Raw genomic sequence first — 20,104 nt, 5'->3', positions numbered from 1 at the left:
TGTGCAATTGTTTTAGCCAGGTGAGGAAAAATGCTGGAAACAAAGAATGCTTTCAAAAATGGAAGTGTTAATCATTTATTTTCCTTCTGTCTCTTAATGTAATCCCAGACACATTTGATGATGTTGAGATCAGGGCTCTGTTGGGGCTATACCATCACTTCCAGTACTTCTTGCTCTTCTTCACGCTGAAGATAGTTCTTAATGACTTTGGTTGTATGTTTGGGGTCATTGTCTTGCTGCAGAATACATTTGGGGCCAATAAATAATCATTTATATTTCTGAAAGCATTTTTTGTTTACAGCAATTTTCACATCTGCCTAAAACCTTTGTACAGTAGTGTATATAAAAAAGAAACAATAACAACAATAATATCAATAAGGTCACCAGAACTGCTTTCAACTACTGAAAAATTTAATAAATAAATAAAATAAAACAAAACATAAGAACATTTTTATATCAAACTGACTCTGACAGATTGCTCTATGCATTTATGTCAAGCAGGTTAATCATTAACACTCTGTTAACCAGATTATCCAAAGGATCATTGGATTGAGCCACTACCAGAGTCCTTAACCGCACATGGAAACTTGAACATCTATTGAAATAACTTAATTGGCTCTCAGTTCAACACTGAATTATCTTTAACTTCCTTCTATTTAACCCAGCGAGACCTCTCATGTCATCAGGCGCAGATCTTTTAACTACTCCTAACCACACAGCAAAGTGTGCTTTCAGAAACTGTGGTCCTGTTCTTTGGAACGATTTGTCCGCTGACCTGAGGTCAATTATAAGTGTGTTTACATTCAAAAGCAGACTCAAAACCCTTTTTACTTTCATAGACTTACACTGTATGTGTTTGTGTGTGCGTGTTCGCTTGAATTTAATGTTTTTGTAACGTTTTCTTTTGTTGTTTTTATTGCCCTACGTACAGATCCGTGTAATTTTGATGTCTATCTTTTATAGGAAGAACATTGAGTTTACGTGTACTAAAATGTGCTCTACAAATACAATTCCTTGACAATTCATTGACATTGACCTCTTGTGTTTAAGTTTACAGTGTTCACATCAGTGCCAATCAACATTTTGTAGTCCAATTTAAGGTATTTTAAATATGGCTTCAACACATTTTAACCCTTGCGAAAGTCTTCTTCTAGGTTATTCTTGCCTTCTCTGTGCAACTTGGTTAGATGCGTTCGTTGTGTGTTGCTGTAGTGGTTTTTTGGCCACATGACAAGATAAAAATTCTGTGAATTAATCTGGCTCAGAGGTTAATATTTCACGATATTACACCAGCACCCATAGTTTTGAAGTCGGTGTGTACCATCAGTGGAGGTGTAACAAGGTGTATGCAGAAAACTCCGCAGCGGTTTGTGAAGCAGCACCCACTCCCCGAATTTAGCGGGCGGCGCTGTAATATTAAACAAGCTTCCACCGTGTCTTTGCGGGGTTGTCTGCCATCAGAGGAGATCAGTTGGCTAGCGGAACAACAGCAGCAGCAGCAGCAGCGAAGGGTTCAGATTCAGAGCCCGAGACCGAGATTTATCACTGTATTCAGTCCTTATCTGAAACCGAAGGTAAAGTAGCCGTTCTTTCAGCGTGAAGAACCGGCTTATCTACGATAATGTGCACGGTAGGCTGAAGTCAGATATGTATCGTGGATGTGAACTCAGGAGTCTAAGAAAACCGTAGCGGTGTTAGCTGTTAGCTAGCTTGTTCGGCGGAAACGGATTTGTCGTGGATTAGCTAAAATGCTTAACGGTGTAGGGCATCGCTGCTCAAATCTTAAACGAGTTGTTTGTGTGTGTGTTTTTCTTTGTAACAAAATAGGTAGATTGGGATAGCAGTAATTGGCTCATTCGGCTGACTAACAAAAATACTTTTAGTACATTCAGTTAAGCGTGTACTCGTGTTTAGCTTAAAGCGTTCCCTGGCATCAGTAGTTTCCTTTAAGAATTAGCTACAGAAAATGATTAGTTTGAACAACAGTGGGGGGTGTCTTAGCCTTTTGGTGCCCACCATCATTACATTCTTTTCTCACCATTGATTTGGAAGTTCCTATAGGGTTCCCGTAGGGATAGAGATGTTTGTATAAGACATTATGTAACGAGAAGACATGTGCTCGTGTTGTTATTTTTGTTGCTACCCAGAAAAGTGTGTGTGGTGGTTGTTGATGGGCAGATGAATTTGATAGGCGAGCAGATCAGTCAGTAGCTAACAGCTGCTGTGTCCTAGCCCGTGACCGTCCAGTTCATAATTACTATGTGCAGACAGGCTTTCTACGGTGGGCACAAAAGTCTGCCAGCCTCTGTCAAATTATTGTTTAAAATAGATCGTTAGTTGTTCAGCTGTTTGTTTAAGTGAGGCAAAGTAAACAAATTTACACATGTTCCAATTTAAAGCTATTCCATGAGTTTGATCACCTGTTCAGTGTCCCGTACCATACAATAATGCTAATTCCTTGTCTCCACAGGTAACTGGTCTTTTATGGAATGACCACCTCGCAGAGATATATTGAATCCAAACCAGCGGGTAAGTTGACACGCTGCTGTCACCATGCATAAGCCCTGTATCATTTCCACATGTGTTGATGTTCTGCTCTGCTGTCGTTGTCCCTTTTCACAAATGTGCATTAGCCCGGTTTGCTGACATGGAGTGGCAGACGCCAGCTGTGTCAGAGAAGTTCCAAAGCCGTTTTGGCCGCCGGCCCGGAACATCAGACAGCGGGGACACTGGTCTTGGCACATCAGCATCTGACAGTGCAGAAGGTGATGACTTTTGCTTGTTCTTCCTCTGCCTGTAGTGCCTGTTGTGTAACATTGTTTTGAAGACTGTCTCACTGCAGTGACCTGAACACATCCATTAAACAGTGTTGGGTTTGTTTTTCTAATGGTTGTGCACCCTTAAACCTCTGTTCTTTAAAATTGCTCACTAGAAAGTTGAGCGCAGTCATGAAATATTTAAATTAGGTAATGCTTGGCACTTAACAATTTTGGGGAGATGAAGCTGGAACACACTGTGTTGTCCATGGTGTTGTTTCTAGGTCTATTTATAGGGTGATAAAATGTTCATGATTCACCGCTGATGCCTGGGACATTTACAGAGATACTCCCCAGCCAAAACTGACCCAAGGTGCAGCTTGTACTGCTCCAGAGTTGAGGTTAAGTGAGAGGAGATGTTTGAATGCCAAGGCTGTACCTTGCCTGTGGCGGGAATATCACTGCTTTCACATTGTTCTGTTTAAAATGGGAATCTCCCAATGGTTTGATAGCTTGTGTGTGCATGCACTAGTGGAAAAAATAATGGACTGAAAGGCTGTGTTTAATGGATGGCCAGCTGGGATGGGTGGTCCCTGTTTCCAAAGGAAACATTACAAAATAATAGGCTGCAGAGTAGCAGCACTGTAGGCTTTGGGCTGGTATTTATGGGTGGATTGCCAGGCAATTGTCAAGGACAAGGAAAAATATTAGTGAGGTGATGGTGTCCCAGCACACTGAGTAAACTGATGGTTATTTTGGTGCTCTCCCTGTCACTATGGTGAATTAAACAATCTCTGCTCCTGGCTTTTTATCAGTTAGCTTTAAGAGAACCTGTGGAGTTCTTTTTTTTTTTTTTATTATTATTATTTAACCAGGAAAAAATGTCTTCAGAGTGTCCTGGCCAAGAAAGACAACAGTACAGTCAGTGGAGCATAAAACAAATAACACACAAGCAGAGATACAATAAGAAACAACCAAAACTTTCAAACTTCCAGTAAATACCAGTTATTAGTGTTAGTAGATGCATGCGTTCTGTCTTTGAAATAAATGAAAGCAGATGCCATTGAGGTGGCCAGGGTTATCTTACACCTCCTGAACATGTTAATCGCTGAGCTCGGCGCTTGTAAGACAATATTCCTATAACGGTCAGAGCTGTATTCAAGCGAATGGTTGGCAGGCTTGTTATTAGATACACTAATTGCTAGTTTTGCATTATTTTGTCCAACCCTCCACATGTTCATGTATTGAGTTGTGTTCCCTGAGCAAATTTCGTTTATAGCAATAGTTGTAAGCTATTACAGAGCTAAACTAGCAGCACTGACCCACTGTACAATCCTGAGTAGTTTGAGTGCTTTTCTGGATTTTTCTCTGGAAGTTTTGGTTTCCTGCCTTGGCTCATATCATATTCTCAAGATGTCAGTTTGATACGTTGAATAAAGGTGAAATTAAAATACAAAACAGAAGTCTCCAGACATTGTCTACAGTTTTGTGCTCTCCTTCAACAGACAGTTGTCCACTCTGTTCTCACATAGGCAAACTTGGAGCTGAGAGACTTTTCATTGGATGATATCTAGAAACGTTTCAGGCTATAGTGCATGTGGGAAACTGGCTTTAATATATCCAGTAATGCAGCTATTAGGCTTTTTTCCAACCACCTAGACTGATGGCAGTGCCTATAAATATAGCAGATAATTAGGGTTTGGAATTAAACTGCTTCCAGTTTAGCACCAGTATCAAATTGTCCAGTCCATTGCATTCTTGTGGCTCCAAGCTGATCAGTGCCTTTTAATCGGGGCCTTCATGATTTCCTGACTTTTGCATATTTTATAGAGGGACATCAAACTCATGGAAAAAGGTTTTTGCACATCATAGTCACACACAGGCCTTCTAAAAAAACAAAACTCTGTTTCTAAACTGTGTTCAGATTCAGGTATAGTAAAACCTCTGTGTCTAAGCTGAAAAACTATGTACTTGGATGATTGATCATGAATCAATGAGGGTATTGATAAAGAATCAGACCAGCAGGCAGAAGAGATAATGACATTGTTAACAATGATATCTTATCAGTGTCTTTCACTAAAAGCTACGATAATGAGTTTTTAGAGTCACCGTGAAGTGGGAAATACACTCGATTTGGTATACAAATGAACAAGTTTTGGGTTTTTATGTCTTTGGGTAGGAATGTGTGTTGAGCAAACATCTAACAAAGGTTGTTCTTGCTGAGGAGTTCAGACATGTTCTAGCCAGTCGTGATTCAGTGGAGCCTTGAGGCGTCTTTTATATCAGATGTGTTATGTTTTAAAAAAAAAAAAAAAAAGTTTGTTCTTTTTTTCCCCCCACCCTATTTTGCCATGTTTGCTGTTTATTTTTGTGTGCAGTGATTATTCAGGGTGTCTTAATTTAAATCAGTTCTGGTTTAAGCTGGTAAGAGGTAGAAGTATCCCATTCAGTATTTGACTTTGGAGGTACACGTGTGATGTGTGGTTCAGTGGGAGGAGGCAAGATGCTTAAATAAGCGGCACCCACAGATTGCTCTGTAACTTGAGAGGTGGGCTATAAATACCCCCTAACCTTTCCTGCGTGTGCCTGTTTGTATGCGTTCGTTCAGGGCTCGGTAAAGGCGAGGTCTTCTGTTGGAGGACAATACGGCTTTGGGCTTGCTCGTCGGGCGGCTGTCAGTCTTGGCTTCACAGGTTGTTCTGTTGCTCTCAGGAAATGCAGAAGACTGTTCTGTGTTTTGATTTAAAGCGTTCTGCCGCTCTGCTCACTTCCGCTCGTTGTTAGAAAACATGCCACAGCCTCTAACACGTTTGCTGTGTTCGAGTGACTGCCCAATTTTCAGACTTCAACACTTCTCTGAGGTTTGTAGTGCTGGTAAAACAGTTGTGTAACGTGTGTTGAGGATTGTGGAGATGGCTGGTGTTGGGTTTTCCTGTGTTCCTAAAGTCATTTATCATCTCTGAAGCTTCCAGATTAACATTGCTGTATCTGCTTGCTTAGTAAAGTGGACTCTGTGTTTACTGAAGCTGTAGTACCCCATGTGTGTTGTCAAAATTTTGCTAATTATAGGGCTGAACTTTTTGTCTGCCCTTCTGCAGTAACATATTTTTATAGTGGGTTATAATTGTACATGTTTCAGGCAGGTATCAGCAGGTTTATTAACACAGTGAACACAGGAAATGTTTGTCATGTAACACGGAGCTCTAATTCTGTGCAGTGCTTTAAGTCTATTATAAGCCTATTCCCTGAGTTGAGTCAGTCAAAGCCATTTAATTCTTTCAGCGGTGACACCTCATCATCAAAGTAGGCCACCAGTAAACCCTGCTGCATCTACTTTACACTGCTGACTGAAAATAGAGAAAATGGCCTGCGGTAGCGCTCCAGATATTCTGCACTGGTTTAACAGGGAACATTTGTAGTGTGAGAGAAATCCTCTTAATGTTGTTTCTAATGTTTGTCTTCTTTTATTTTTTTTTTTTAAGATTTCTGCAGTTCCAGCAGCAGCCCCTCTTTCCAGCCCATCCGCAGTCAGATCCCCATACCCACTGCACATGTCATGCCATCCACGGCCGGAGCCCCGGCCTCAAAGCCCCAGTCATGTGTCCAGGAGGACTGCCTGTCCTCAGCTGCAGGTCACAGATCTTCCTCTGGCTCCAGAACCCCAAGCGGCACCACGTCAAAGTCCTCCTCTCTCTCCAAATCAGCATCTTCGCCCAACTTGGATGCTGAAGTTGGCGTGGGAGGAGATCCCGTCGGGGTAAAGCCCGACTGCCTGAGTCGATACCGTAGTCTGGTGAATGGGCTGGACCACTCGCTTTTCCCAACAGACCATACGCGATTGGACGAGGGCCACAGGTTTGATACTCCTGCGGTGGAACCTACACTGAATCAGTCAGCCATTCTGGGTGGGTTATGCCCTGACATGAGACTCCGGTTACAGACCGGGATTAGAGACACTCCAGACTACGTGTCTGAGGCCTACAGAGGAAGTTTGGAGCACAGCTATAAAGTTCTGCCTGAAGCTAGGCCTGGCGTTCCTGGTACTGCAGAAGCCTCTAATCAAAGGGGCGGACAGCCTGGTGTGGCCGGATCTGCTGGAGTTTATACGAGTCCTCTTAGCCTTCAGACGCAGGCTCTGTTGAGAGAGCACGCAGGCTCCAAAGGTTATGAGCCGCTGCGGCAGGACAGATGCAGTGAACTTCCAAGCTGGCAGCAGCAACAGCAGCATAAACAACTGGAAAGCTTACGCTTGCAAATGGAACAAATGCAGGTATGTATCTCAATATAAAACATCTACTGCTGCAAGATTGTTGGTAAAGAAAGTGAGACCAACAAGTTTGGATTTCAAGTGTATCTTGTGACACTTTTTCCACACAATATATTTTGCTAGGTGGCAAAACAAAAAAGGCAGCTTTAAATGGGTTCAGATGTATCTGGGAAAATGTAAAAAACTGAAGATTTGTGGAGTAGCTGTTTGTTTGTAAAGATTAAAACTTGGCAAAAGAATAGCTTCTATACACAATGTATAGATTTTCCCATTTCTTTATTAATTACATATAAAATGTGGTCTAATACACATTTAAGTTTATTTTAAAACAGGATTTTAAACAGATCAATAACCAAAATTTAAATTTCAACTACTTCAACCAATTATATGCTGTCTGCAGATATATTTAATTATTCGATCTTTTGTTAACACTGACTTTTGTTATGTTTGGGAGCAGATGCTGACCGAGTGCCACTTTGAAGTGTGACTTTTAGCAGTTTATCAAATTTTTGCTTACAAATGAACACTTAAGTACACTAATGCAGTTTTTCTGGAACTAACACTGAACAAAAACAAGCTAAACCTGATCGTATTGAGAGGTAATTATACTATATGAACAGGCTGTACAACCTCTTGCTGATTCAAAGCCGAGATCGATGAGCTGCATTCACTCATTTCTAATACATAACGTTATTTATTGTATTTTAAATGCTTAGATATAATTTTTGTGTCCTTTCCCAATAAGCGTTTTTGTCCTCAACATACATAGCCTATTTGACATTAACAAAAGAAGTAGATGACAGGCTCGTGTTCATGTTTCTTGGGAATATATTTGTTATGCCAGTTTATTTGTTCTGTCACTGTCAGGTGGCTAGCTGTGTGCAGATTTAAACCTGTTATGTTGTCAGCATAAATGTGGCGTGTGTGGCTCTAAAATTATAAGTATTTAATGTAAAGATGTTGGCACTAAAGCAGAAATCAAACAGGTACCAGAGCTTATTTATTGATCATAAGAATACTGATCAGCTCCAATGTTACCAGTTGTACTATTGGCAGTGAACAAATAAAGAAACTTGGTGTCCTTTACTATTGTTTTATTAATAATATATTGTCCAGTTTGTATTTCAAACTTTATAATTTGGGGTTTAGAATCAGAAGTTCATCTTCCCTGTTTCTATATGTGCGTGAAGGCCATTGCCAGCTGCAGCACAGTGTAGCACGTACAAAGCTACACAATGAATTATGGTTCCTAAAGTCATAAGTACAAGTCTTTTGCATATAAAGGCAGAAACTCCAGCAGTCTGCCGGTAGCTTGAAGGGTTAATGATTAAAAGTAACCGTTTTGTCCTGAGTGCACACATGCATGACGAGCATCACTATCATTGTCTTTGTCCTGAATCCTGTTAATTTGTTTCTTATACAACATCAACAGTGAAAGCACAAATCACCAAGTAGTGTTGATAAGACTAGTAGTACCATTACAACCTTAACATTAGTCATCTAAAGTTTTACTGGAAAACAAACACTGCTGGCACTGCTAATTATTTCATAGCACAGTGACCCATGACCATGTGATTTGACAAAAAAGTAGTTGTTACTTTCGTGTTGCATATGAATAATTGGAGGTTATTCATGAGGCGTTTGCAGTACTCGGTACTTTAAAGCACTAGATCTGTTGTTGCTAACCCCTGAATTGTGTGAAAAAGTGGAAAGTATGCAGGTGTGTCTCGTCACTTGTCCGCCACTGTCAGTTAACACTGACACGTAATACATTTCTCCCTCTCTTGTTACAGCTAATGGGTGGAGGAATGGGTCAGTACCCACCTCTATACTCAACACCGGTTCACTCTGAGTCGGGCAAGTGGGACGCGCTGGTCAAAGCCAGCGAGAGCCTGCTAAAGGAGAAGGAGCTTATCATTGAGAGGTAAGTGTTTGTAATGGGTTCACTGCTTTTATTAAATTACCAAAACAAAGCTTTGTGAATGTTTGTGTTGTTGTTGATGGTTGGACTTGGTTGTGATCGCAGACAAAAGCAGCACATGGCCCAGCTGGAGCAGCGTCTGAGGGAAAGCGAGCTGCAGGTTCACGGAGCCCTCCTGGGCAGAGGAGCTTCTTATGGAGATATGTATATGCTGCGTCTACAGGTTAGTAAAAACATGCTCAGCCTCCAGAAAGCAACGCTTAGGACTACTATACTGCTGTCATGTTGACTAACTGCACCCATATCTTACTCAGCTGAGTCTTTGATGTTGACTTGCAGGAGGCTCAGAGGGAGAACGCGTTCTTGAGGGCGCAGTTTGCAGAGCGCACAGACTCTGTTGTTCTGGAGAAAGCAGAGGCAGAGCGCAGACTCGCGGCAGTTGAGGCTGAGATGCGGCGACTGACCGAGAATCTGAAGGAAGCCTGCGAGAGGCACACGGAGGAGATGAAGAAACAGGAAGAAAGGGTTTGTGCTTACCCAACACGTCCTTATTAAGAGTCATGCACACGAGAACCACAATATCGAGACTGAAAACCTTTAAACCCTAATGATGGCCAATGCAATGGTTGTTTTTTTTTATATATAAATAAAAACCCTGCCCAATACTTTGCTCTAGCATGTCCCAGTATTTGATATTAGCTAACAGCAGAGCAAAACACTTGACGTCCTTGAGCCCAAGGACATCAAGTGGGAAGTTGTTGTCTCCCACACAAGAAACAATATGGTGTAGATAAAAATCGGTCAGGGTTAATCACTCGAAGCCTGAAGCACGCTTCCTCTTTTCATTAAACAAACTTCTTTGAAACTAAAAAGTAACAATGGGTTTGTCATTTTCCTTTATTCATCATCAGATGATTGAGAAGGGCTGTATTGAGCGGCACATTTGGGTACCGTAATGTTATCAGATTAACGTGTGTTTATGTTTCCAGATCCGCAGTCGAGACAAGCACATCAGCAACCTGAAGAAAAAGTGTCAGAAGGAGTCGGAACTGAAGAGGGAGAACCAGCAGCGTATTGAGACTCTTGAGCGCTACCTCGCTGACCTGCCCACCTTGGAGGACTACCAGAACCAGAACAAACAGGTTAGGACACTAAACTTTAACTCCTTTTCGTTTGCTCAGGTGCACATGTGTTAATCATTAAACCTGTTCATGTTTGTTTGCTTTTTTAAAATAAGCTGTTGGAAGCTGAACATCAGGTAGCAGAGCTAGAAAGGAAAGTAAAAGAACTGGACGACTGTCTGGCGACGACAAACTCGCAGCTGAAGGAGAAAGACTCATACCTGGAGGAGCAGAAACGCAGGGAGAGGGACCTGCTGACCACCATTACTGAGTATGTGTACTCCTCTCTGTAGGCATGTTATTTCTCCTCGCTCTCAGTGTAAAAAGAAAACCTAATAACTGTGCATAATGAGTGTTCTGCGTTATTTTTGTCTTCATCAGTATGCAGCAGCGGGTACAGCAGGGCCTGGAGGATGGAGCCAGACTCCCTTCTCTGGATTTTGAGAAGCTTAGAGGAGAGAACAACAGTTTGAAAGAGGAGCAGCAGAGACTCAAAAAGGTCTGCTTGGTGTGGTCTTACATGTGCAAAGAAGGTTCACCTTTTCAGATCAGGACAGAACACAAAGACAGGATTCAGAGTGTAAATATCACTGGATAAACTAGAATAACTAAGGACTATTTGTATGTAGGTTTATTAAAAAGTAATTTCTATCCCAAAGTAAAGATGCAGAAAGAACCCACTTTGTGCATTGACCTCAGATGACTCCTGAGCTTAGAGGAAGTTCATGTTCAGATGAGTTAGATTTACAGAGAAGTGAGTATTTCTCTGGGAAATGACTGTATTATGTGGTTTACAGCTTGTTCTCTGCAGTGTGTACTGAATTTGCTGTGCTCATGTGTGCAAGTTAGATCAATAACATGGAAAATATCCAGCACACGCTGGTCGGTAACGCCTCATTGGTGCTTAAGTTGGTGTTGTTTTAATGCTCATTTCTTCTCTTTGCAGGTTATTGAGAAGCAACACAGGATGATGGAACAGCTTGGATCACAGATCCAGGTGTTTATCTCTTCACAGGGAATCTGAATGAGTGCGTGTTTGCTGTTTCTGTAGCGCGCAACATTTTTAAATCTTTTTTTTTTTCTTTTGCAGGCTTTGGAGGAGCAGATATCTCAGGAAGAAAGCAGCTCTCAGGCTCTCAGAGAGGAGGTGCTGGCCAAAGAGCAGAACGTGTTAGAGCTCCACACAGCCATGAAGGAGGTGAGCTATATTAACCACCATCTCCAAAAAAGCACCAACTTTCTCAGTTTGTTTAATTTAGAAATCAGACCTCTGAGTCCTCAATAAAGCTCGACAGCTCCTAACACCGATGCCGATCATTGTGTTGTAGCTGTCGACCCAGAACCAGGAACTAATGGAGCAGAATTTGACGCTGCAGGAGCAGATGAGCGATCCAGAGCAAAAGTGCACTAACCAGGCTTCCTCTGTCCTGCAGCCAGCTGGGGCTAATCTCACAAAGAGACTGCATGCTGAGATTGCTTCCTGCCTCAGTGACCTGCGCTCACTGTGCAGCATCCTAACCCAGCGAGCCCAGGGACAAGACCCCAACCTGTCCCTGCTCCTTGGCCTCACTTGTAAGCACTACTCGAGTTTTTATTTTTGACCTTCATCTTTTTCACTGTAGTGTTGAATTTGATGTTTAAATTAAATGTAATCGAATGAGAACCAATTATGCATTGTTTTTCCAGCACCCCCATCCGTGGCGGAGCACGGCGAGGACTGGATGAATCCTGAGGTGCTGCAGAAGAAGCTGGTCGAAGTCCAGCAGCTCCGGCGCGATGTCGAGGAGCTGCGTAACGTAATACTGGACCGTTACGCTCAGGACATGGGAGAAAACTGCATAACTCAGTAACCTCGACAACCAGCCACGATGGAGGAAACTTGCGGGAACCTCTTCATCTCGGAGGACTCTTAACAGGCTTTTCTTCCACGCTTTGTTCCTGAATGTCAGAGGACTGGACTATAATTTCCTTGAAACGAGGACAAAGGAAAGCCCATATGGTTTAGCTTCTACTTCTCGACTGACTGCATGTCGAGTCTCAAGCCTGCCTGTAGCTCAGAGCCCCCACCTCCCCGCCCCCATCCCATTGAGTTCATCTATTTCAGTCCAAGGGCTAACAGAATATAACTTACCTCTAATACTTGATCCTTAAGCATTGTGTGTCTGTGTGTTTGTGTGCGCACGTGTGGGTTTTTTTTTTGTTTTTATAATGATGACGACATGATGCTGTCAGTTACCAAAACAGTCTTATACTTTTTATTCCACTTTGGTGGAAAACTCTTTGTGTAGAGGTCCTGCAAATATTAACTTATTTAAAATTTAATTTCCCTCCAAAGGGGAATTATCTGAGAAGTAGTTGACAATCAACTGAAAATATTTAACCTTTGCTTTTTACTTTTGCTTTTTTTTTCTTCCTTTTTTTAACGACTTTGCAAGGAAATGTTACTAATGCGCCATTTGAAATGGTGAACACTGTAATACTGGACTCTGCTGTGAGGTATGAGGCATAATAACTAAAAGAGGTTTAATACCAAATCAGCTTCTCACACCAACAGGCCTACCGTATACCAAAGAAACACCGGTCGAAGCAGTCGTGCAGGTGTGCGAGCACTCCTCGCTGCTGCAGGCTTCCTCCTGAATGAATTACCAACATGTGCCTTTCTGTCGCGTTTGCAACTTCAATGCTAATTTCATCCCAGACCAACCACAAAGGGCTGATTGCAGCTGACTCTTCCAGTATAACCGTTCACTCAGTGTGTCAACCAGTAGGACAGTCAATACATTCCCTCTGACACTGAATGTAGTAGGAAAAAAAAAAAACGTGTTGCAAAGCTCGAGTTGGCCCTGGTAGATGATTAAAACACGGTGAAAGTCTGAGCGTAGATATAGCGTAGATTTCATGTCGATGACAGCAGACTCGCATTCAAGCCGAGCGGTGAACTGTTTGAGTAAATGTATGAATGAGAAACAGTATTAATCTTCAGTATTATTTATTGTTATTTTAGGGTTTTTTTGTTTGCATTGAAAACTCGGTGTGAAAGTTTTCTGGGTCTTCCTAACGTGTTGTTGCTGTAATAATGTGCTAACGTGTCTCAGCAAGCATCCACAGTGTGCAAAGGTCCCATGAAGTGTCTGTTAGATTGTATTATTTCTTTGTGGTTTGAGGTGTGATGAGATGGGATGTTCCTTCAGGCGTTTTGACTGTGGAGGTGACTGTGGAGGGGTTGGCTGGATCACCCCATAATCACGGGTCACATCGAAGTGAATGGAGTTTTTGTATTTGTCCTGACGGTGAGATAAGCCATTTAAAAGGGGAAAACAAAAACGAAAAAGCATGACACTTTATGGGAAGAGAAAGGGATTTTAACATAAAAATATGCAACAATGACTTTTATTATTCTGAACACCACCCAGGGACACACAAGCCATTTTTCATTTCATGGGACCTTTAAACTTGAGTAGCACAAGATTTCTCTTTGAAAAGTCGGGCTCCGCATGCCTTAACATCTCAAATGTTTTGCAAAAGGGAAAAAATATGTTTATATTTTCATACTTTTGTCCTTGTTTGTATTTGCATATTTTAGAAATAAAGATTTTCGACACTTGGTTTTGTTTTAATTGGTCTCAGATTGCTTTTATTTGTTTAACTTTGCAGAGAAAGGATGAAAAGACCAGACTGTTCCTGCAGATGTGTCAGCTGCACATTCATAATGAGTCCAGGGAAGAGATTGTCCTTTAAAAGACACAAATTAGGAGATTATGTCCTACCACCAGCAGCCTGAACCTTACTTTTATGTTTACTCAGAATTCTGAACGTATCATCCAAGTATTGCAGCAGAAACAGACTCATCAGACCATGCAACATTCTTCCAGTCTTAATCGTAACTTCAGCGTCCTGGTCTCAACTGACAGCAGCCGGTGTGGTCCTCACCTGCTGTAGCCCACCTGCTTAAAGGTTCTGTGTGTTGTGTGTTAAGAGATGCTCTTCTGCATATTGTGGATGTAACAAGTTACTGCTCCTTTCCCATAAGCTCTAAGCAGTCATTCTGTTTCTCCTATTTCACCCAGAGAACTGCTGCTCACTGAACGTTGTCTCTGAACTTTAGAGATGGTTGCGTGGAAAATCCCAGCAGACCAGCCCATCTGGCACTAACCGTTCTGATGATCTGTTTGAACTTTAGCAGGTCAGCTTGAGCATGTCTACATGCACTGAATTGCTGCCATGTGATTATCTGATTAGATATTGGTGTTAATGATCTGTGTCCCTGTTAAGATAAGAGCAAAGGTATAAGAAACAAAAGGAATAATGGCTCATTGGGATTTTATTTCAGTGTCATGGGTTTGTGAATGCTTTTGGCCTCACTGTCACAGAACACAGTCGTCATTAATAACATCAGCAACACCTTTACTTCTGCTCACGCTCCGCTCTGCTGTGAACAGCACTGATGTAACAAGATAAAAGTAATTCTTTAATCTTTAACAGCTTTGTTGACGTCGGCCAGTGAAGGATCGGGCTTCCTCTGTCGCAGCAGTAGAGTGGCGTTTGTCACGATTCCACGCGACTGGAGCGTCTGACCTTCATCATCATAGTTGCGCTGTGGGAATGCGCTGATGATGTCATAACTGGGCACACCGCCCCTTCTGTAGTGCAGCGACAAACAAACAGCAGGCTGGGTCACGTGATTGTAAAAGCAGCGGTGCGGTCAGTGCATTGAGATGTGTCCTCACCTGTGTTTGTCCAGGAACCTCCGCAGGTCACCGACTGTTTCCGACGGGGACATTTTCACTATGTAAGTGTGGCTCCCGTCTTCTGACTTCACCTTGAGAGTGATGACATTACAGGCAGGCTGGTAGGCGCTGAAAGCCTGCAGTCTGGTGGCAGCCATGACGCATTATGGTTGTTAGAAAAATGTGGGTGAAAACTGGAGCGTTGCATCACAAACACGGTCACCAGCTGATGGCTGCCCTCATTTTCAGATCAGCACATACAGTAATCTCTACAATCTGGACGATCAGTGGCCAAATCGGGATTTAAGCAGGTCTTACATCAAGTGTGGTGTTCTTAAATTCCTTTAACCCACTTTGTACTTGTCATTTTTTTCATGTGGTATTCATTTGGTATGGCAAATGTTTTTAAGCCATGCTTATTTGCACAGCATGAGTTTGTGATGACTGACACCCTCTGGTAAGTCTGTTAACTGGCAGAGACAAATATTTATGCTATACACATAAAAAATAAAAGAGAACATTTGGTTTACCTCTCAGTACTCGCTTGCAGTGACGGTGTATCTATCAGTATCACTGAACTGCTGCTGTCCACATCAGATGTACCCTGGTAGAAGCACACTGATTATCAGTGCTGTCTTATATATACATGAGGACTTAACCATTAGGCCCTCTATAAAGATTTTCCCAAGTGTTGCTAAACAGAGAAACAGTGGAACTGAAATCAGAGATTTGTGCAGGCCTTTAATGACACTAATGACAATTAATGTTGATTTTGGCCTTCTGGAGCCTGGTCTTCACCAGGGGTGACTATGTTTTGGGGCACTGTCGTGATTAAAGACAAAGCAACAACCCAGACACAGGTTTACTGGTGACTGCTTGAGATTTTGCTCCCAAATCTTCACATATCCTTTTATTTTGATTTCTTCCACCTTGAAGAGATTCCCAGTTCCAGACACAACATAATACTGCCACCACTGTGTTTCAATGTGGGGACGTTGTTCTTTGCTTTATATGTCTCTCACTTCTTTCTCCAAACATAAAAAGCATCTCTTTGGCCAAAGAGCTCTAGTTTTGTCTCATCTGATCAAAGCATGTGCTACTAGTATCTAAAATCTTTCTCCAGGTTGTCCTTCAGTGAGTTTGGCATGAAGTTATCTGTTCTGCAGAAGTGGAGTTTTTCTTGTTCTGCAGCTTTGCAGTCCATTCCTGTGCTGGATTCTAGTGATTATCTTCTTTGAGACTATAATTCACGACTCGAGTAAGTCTGAACGGATTTCTTTTGTTTTTGGTAGCATGCTTTCTCAGGTGGCAGCTTGAAGTTTTTATAATGTGAGAAAATTGGAAGCTAACTCTCAGTTTCAACTTAGCTTCGAGCATTACAATGTTAAAGCTCATCATTGCACAGCAGTAGTGCCTGCTATGGTTTTTCAGGGAACTAATAATACTGATCCTGGTAATTTTTGCTTTTTTCTGAAATGGTAATAATAGTTGATGCTTTATAAAGAAAACTACAATGTTTACAAATGTTATGTTAAAAAGTCCTTGGTCTGTTTAAAAAAGCACTCGGAAAAATGTTGACGAAGCTTTTAAACTTTGTAGGGTGGCTGGTAATTTTGTCCTCATCTGTATATTTGTACAAACAGATAATTGCTGCTTCTCTACGACTCACCTGCAGCTTTGCCCTCAGCGAGTTCCTGATATCAATCACTCGGCCGGCCTTCACCACCAACTTCGGCAACTTGTTCAGGAACTGATCTGTGGTCAGCTTCTTGCCTTTGAATCAGAAGAAAACATGAGAATGACAGCAAAGTCTCTGAGGATCTGCACCGCGGCTTTGATCAGGGTGACGTTTGCAGAACAGACCGGGGAAGTGAGAACTCAGCGAGCTTGCTGATTCATCTTTGTCCCCACAAACAGCCTGTCCTTTACCAGGAAACGTTTCCCACGGGAGCCTAGAGTTGAATTCCTCGTATCGCCTGTCATGAAGCTGCAAAGAGAATTTTTGTGAAGACAGTCGATTGTTCCCAAAAACAAAATAAGAAAAGGAAACTGAGACTCACCTCAAAAGGTACACCATCCGGAAATCTTTCTTGAAGCTCAGATGGAAAATAGCCATCCATTAGATCTTGCATGCACTGCTGCAGGGACCAAGAGTTTACTTTTAACCAAGGAAAGATTCCAGTTTAATATAGACTTTGATTTTCCTTTTTTAGTGTAGCTAACCTGCGTGCTGTGCTCCTGATATGAGCGGAAAGGACCATCAAACATTACAATGCCATTCCTGTAGAGCCTCAGTGGAATGGGATCCTTTTTTGCCAGCTGTGCTCCTGTCGCTGTCATTTGCACAAAAGACTCTCCTTCCCCTAGGAGGACGTTCAGTTCTCTGATCCTCTGCAGCACGAGATCAAAGTTTATGTGGACACCTCTGCCACCAGAAGTCTCTGCAGAAGACAACAAAACAAAACAAAAACAGCACAGCTTTAACATACAAAAGACACGGAGGGATTGCAGGTCTGCAGGACTGGTGGATCTACCTCGCTCTGCAGGATCACCAGAGTCTGTATCTCCCACCCAGATCAAACCATAATCATTCAGAAAGTCCTGCAACAACGACAGCAGCTCAGTGAAACCTCCACACTGATAAAATCACGATCTCATACTTTATGAACACACCTTACTCACCTCCATCTCATGCACTTGATTTTGCAGTTGTTGGCACCGGCTTTCGAGATCATCTCTGCTCCTCGGGTCATGCATGCTTCCTAAATCCACACAATCATGAAAACGCTTTGATCGACTTAACATAAATCAAACTCAAGTCTGTGCCTGCTGTAGGTAATTACCTGACTTCTCCTGAACCCTCAGCTTCTCCTCTAAATCTGAAATCTGTTTATCCTTGGGAGGAATGATGAAACCATAAAGTGAGGTTTAAATATGTTTAAAGGATGGCTGGCAGTTTTGGTATTCGTTGAAGGGGTTGCATGCTCACTTTGCGCTCTATCTCCTTTGCATGGCTCCTCACTGTTTTCTCCAGGAGGGTCACTCGCTGCATCATGGCAGACATGAGGTCAAAGTTGGTCGGAGGACACCCTGGAAACCAGCAATTAAGTATTGGAAAAATAAAACTTATAATCATTTTGTATGTGATAAATAAAAGAAGATATATTGACACTGGAATATGAAGCATTGTGTTAAAGCCTACCTTTCTTTAATGGAGCTCCCGTATTTGAGGTGGAGGCTTCGTTGGTTGTAGTGTGAGAGTAATCAGAAGACTCATCGGCCAATTCAGCCTCAAATTCTAAAAACAAAAAGTATCATGGTTATAAAAGATGTTTTGCTATTTTTTCAACTGGAAAAGTTACCTGATAAACTTATGATCAGTTTCTCCAGTAAGATATAATTGTTATTATTCGTCAAATGTGAGGATTTGCTGCATTTTGCTCATCACAGTTTAAGTTATTTATGTTGTGGACACATGAATACTGTTAGATCTCCACACACTTTAAATCAAACAATCACAGTGTGTCTAAAGTGCAGACTTTGAGCTTTAATTTGAAGGGTTTAAAAGGAAAGTAGTTCTAGTTCTAGCTGGGATGTATTTATTTATTCTGTACTTGTACTTTACTGAATTTGCAGCGCTGCTGGTGATCTGTGAGTGCATCGTTACCTTTCAGCAGATTCCTCCTGAAAGGAACTTTTGATTTGCTCCTGCAGGTCGAAGAAAATTAAGTGTGGCGACATGATTGATACGTTTATTCTGCACAATAAAACTACAGTCCAGTTTCTACCTGTGTGGAGTTAATCACCTACCCTTGGTCTTTGTGAGCGCCCTGCAGAGGAGTGCGTTTGGTTTTCTTTAGCATCGACAAAGGAGAGCTCATTTTAAATCCAAAGCCTGAATATCCCACACTTATTTCTTCTTTGGACTTCTTTCTGTTCAGAGAACGAACTATAACAGAGGTTCAGAGGGATTTCCGGTGTTTTCTCAGTTTGTGTGGAGTCCGTTTCCAATAGCAACAATGTAACGTATTAAGTGAAGTCTGCAGAAGTGCCTGTTTCATCCAGAGGAGGTCGCTCTTTCTGTCCTCACTTTAAAATTATTAATTCATTTCCAAACTAAGTGATTGTAGTTTTTTTAATGTGAGAAGTCATAAATATTTAATGTTTTATTCATCATAATAAGATGTATTATGAAATGTAAGCACTGGTGATGTCATGTTGGGAAACTAATGAGACAGAAAAACAAAACAAAAAAGCCTTTTTTTCATGAAAGATAAACAAACATTGATGAGTGGTGTTTCCTAAATTTGCCTTTACTATTTAGATGCCGTTAACCATGGATACTCAGAAATTATGACGGCAGCAACTAATCTTTGCCATAACATTTTTTCTTCCCAACTTTGACATACAGACATACCGCTCAGGCGGTAGAGCAGGTCATCTACTGATTGGAAGGTTGGTGGTTCGATTCCTGGCTTCCCCTAGTCTGCATGCCAAATATCCTTGGGCAAGATATTAACCCCAAATTGCTCTCCGATGCATCCATCGGAGTGTGAATGTGTGTGAAAGTTACTTAGAAAGCACTTAGAACAATAAGCTTGTGTGAATGGGTGAATGCACAAGTTGTGTAAAGCGCTTTGAGTGCTCAGAAGAGTAGAAAAGCGCTATATAAGAACCAGTCCATTTACCATTTATGGTAGAGGTGGGCAGATTGATCAAAATATCGATACCAAAGCTTGTATTGGTATCAGATCAACACTAGCGCATTAGATTGATACTTTTTTGCCCTATCCTCTAAGTTCAGTATGGAGCCCACTGAATTGTATTCAATTTTTTGGGAGAAAATAAAAAATAAAAACACATTTTCTGTTGACTGTCACATTTATTGTATTTATAACCGATAGTACAGAAGTTGGTCCAAAGCCCTTTAGAGACAGGCACATTTACGTCACAGATCTCCAAAATAAAAGGTTTTGTTGTGCAAACAAATTACTGTGGAAAGTAATTAGTGGTTTAGTGATCATCTGTGCGTTTAATACACATTATTAGTCATATTTAAAGCACATATTCAACTGGATACACAATAAAATAGTACCTTCAGAAACAATCTAATTACTTGTATAACCTAAGAATAATTCAGTGTCTAAGAATAATTCAGAATTAATAACCACAGTTTTCAGTTTAATACACCAGTTTACGCTTTAATTATGAAACCTGAGCCAAAGGCTTAATCATGTTGACCAGAATCCTCCAAAGTAAGTTTGTTTCAGTATTGTTTACACCATTGTTTCAGTCTCTTAACTACATAAATG

General features: G+C 41.5%; 2 protein-coding genes and 1 long non-coding RNA gene across 7 annotated transcripts; 2 read left to right on the top strand and 1 right to left on the bottom strand.

Annotated features, from left to right (window-relative positions):
• Positions 1-1,451: 1,451 nt before the first annotated feature.
• On the top strand, positions 1,452-13,669 carry cep85 (centrosomal protein 85). Of its 3 annotated transcripts, none has more exons than XM_085291206.1 (14): positions 1,452-1,574; positions 2,471-2,529; positions 2,634-2,765; positions 6,239-7,026; positions 8,817-8,947; positions 9,050-9,167; positions 9,284-9,469; positions 9,934-10,086; positions 10,182-10,336; positions 10,447-10,564; positions 11,012-11,062; positions 11,156-11,263; positions 11,499-11,637; positions 11,752-13,669. In XM_085291206.1, the coding sequence occupies exons 2-14, from the start codon at positions 2,490-2,492 to the stop codon at positions 11,913-11,915; spliced, it is 2,283 nt and encodes a 760-aa protein (XP_085147332.1). In that variant the 5' UTR covers positions 1,452-1,574; positions 2,471-2,489; the 3' UTR covers positions 11,916-13,669. The 3 variants fall into 3 exon arrangements, with proteins under 3 accessions (XP_085147332.1, XP_085147330.1, XP_085147331.1); XM_085291204.1 differs by having other exon boundaries at positions 11,394-11,637; XM_085291205.1 differs by having other exon boundaries at positions 1,487-1,630; positions 11,394-11,637.
• Positions 13,670-14,368: 699 nt separating this feature from the next.
• ubxn11 (UBX domain protein 11) lies at positions 14,369-18,804 on the bottom strand. 3 transcript variants are annotated; one of them, XM_085291208.1, is made up of 14 exons: positions 18,603-18,804; positions 18,460-18,500; positions 17,995-18,090; positions 17,782-17,882; positions 17,636-17,687; positions 17,475-17,554; positions 17,327-17,393; positions 17,016-17,233; positions 16,853-16,930; positions 16,656-16,779; positions 16,462-16,565; positions 15,323-15,396; positions 14,793-14,936; positions 14,369-14,705 (listed from the first exon to the last, which is right to left on the bottom strand). In XM_085291208.1, the coding sequence occupies exons 1-14, from the start codon at positions 18,671-18,673 to the stop codon at positions 14,534-14,536; spliced, it is 1,422 nt and encodes a 473-aa protein (XP_085147334.1). In that variant the 5' UTR covers positions 18,674-18,804; the 3' UTR covers positions 14,369-14,533. The 3 variants fall into 3 exon arrangements, with proteins under 3 accessions (XP_085147334.1, XP_085147333.1, XP_085147336.1); XM_085291207.1 differs by having other exon boundaries at positions 17,016-17,393; XM_085291210.1 differs by lacking the exon at positions 18,460-18,500 and having other exon boundaries at positions 17,016-17,393; positions 18,603-18,782.
• Positions 14,609-19,523, top strand: LOC146563862 (uncharacterized). Its single transcript, XR_014894372.1, has 3 exons — positions 14,609-14,854; positions 15,916-16,050; positions 16,436-19,523. It is a non-coding gene; the product is annotated as an uncharacterized LOC146563862 (long non-coding RNA).
• The last annotated feature ends 581 nt before the right edge of the window (positions 19,524-20,104 follow it).

This window comes from Mchenga conophoros, linkage group LG11 (genome assembly GCF_057382185.1).
Source record: "Mchenga conophoros isolate Kocher_MC1m ecotype Shallow Benthic linkage group LG11, M_conophoros_male_GT1.1, whole genome shotgun sequence".
Taxonomy (NCBI): Eukaryota; Metazoa; Chordata; class Actinopteri; order Cichliformes; family Cichlidae; genus Mchenga; species Mchenga conophoros.
This window is presented reverse-complemented; position numbering and strand designations above follow the sequence as displayed.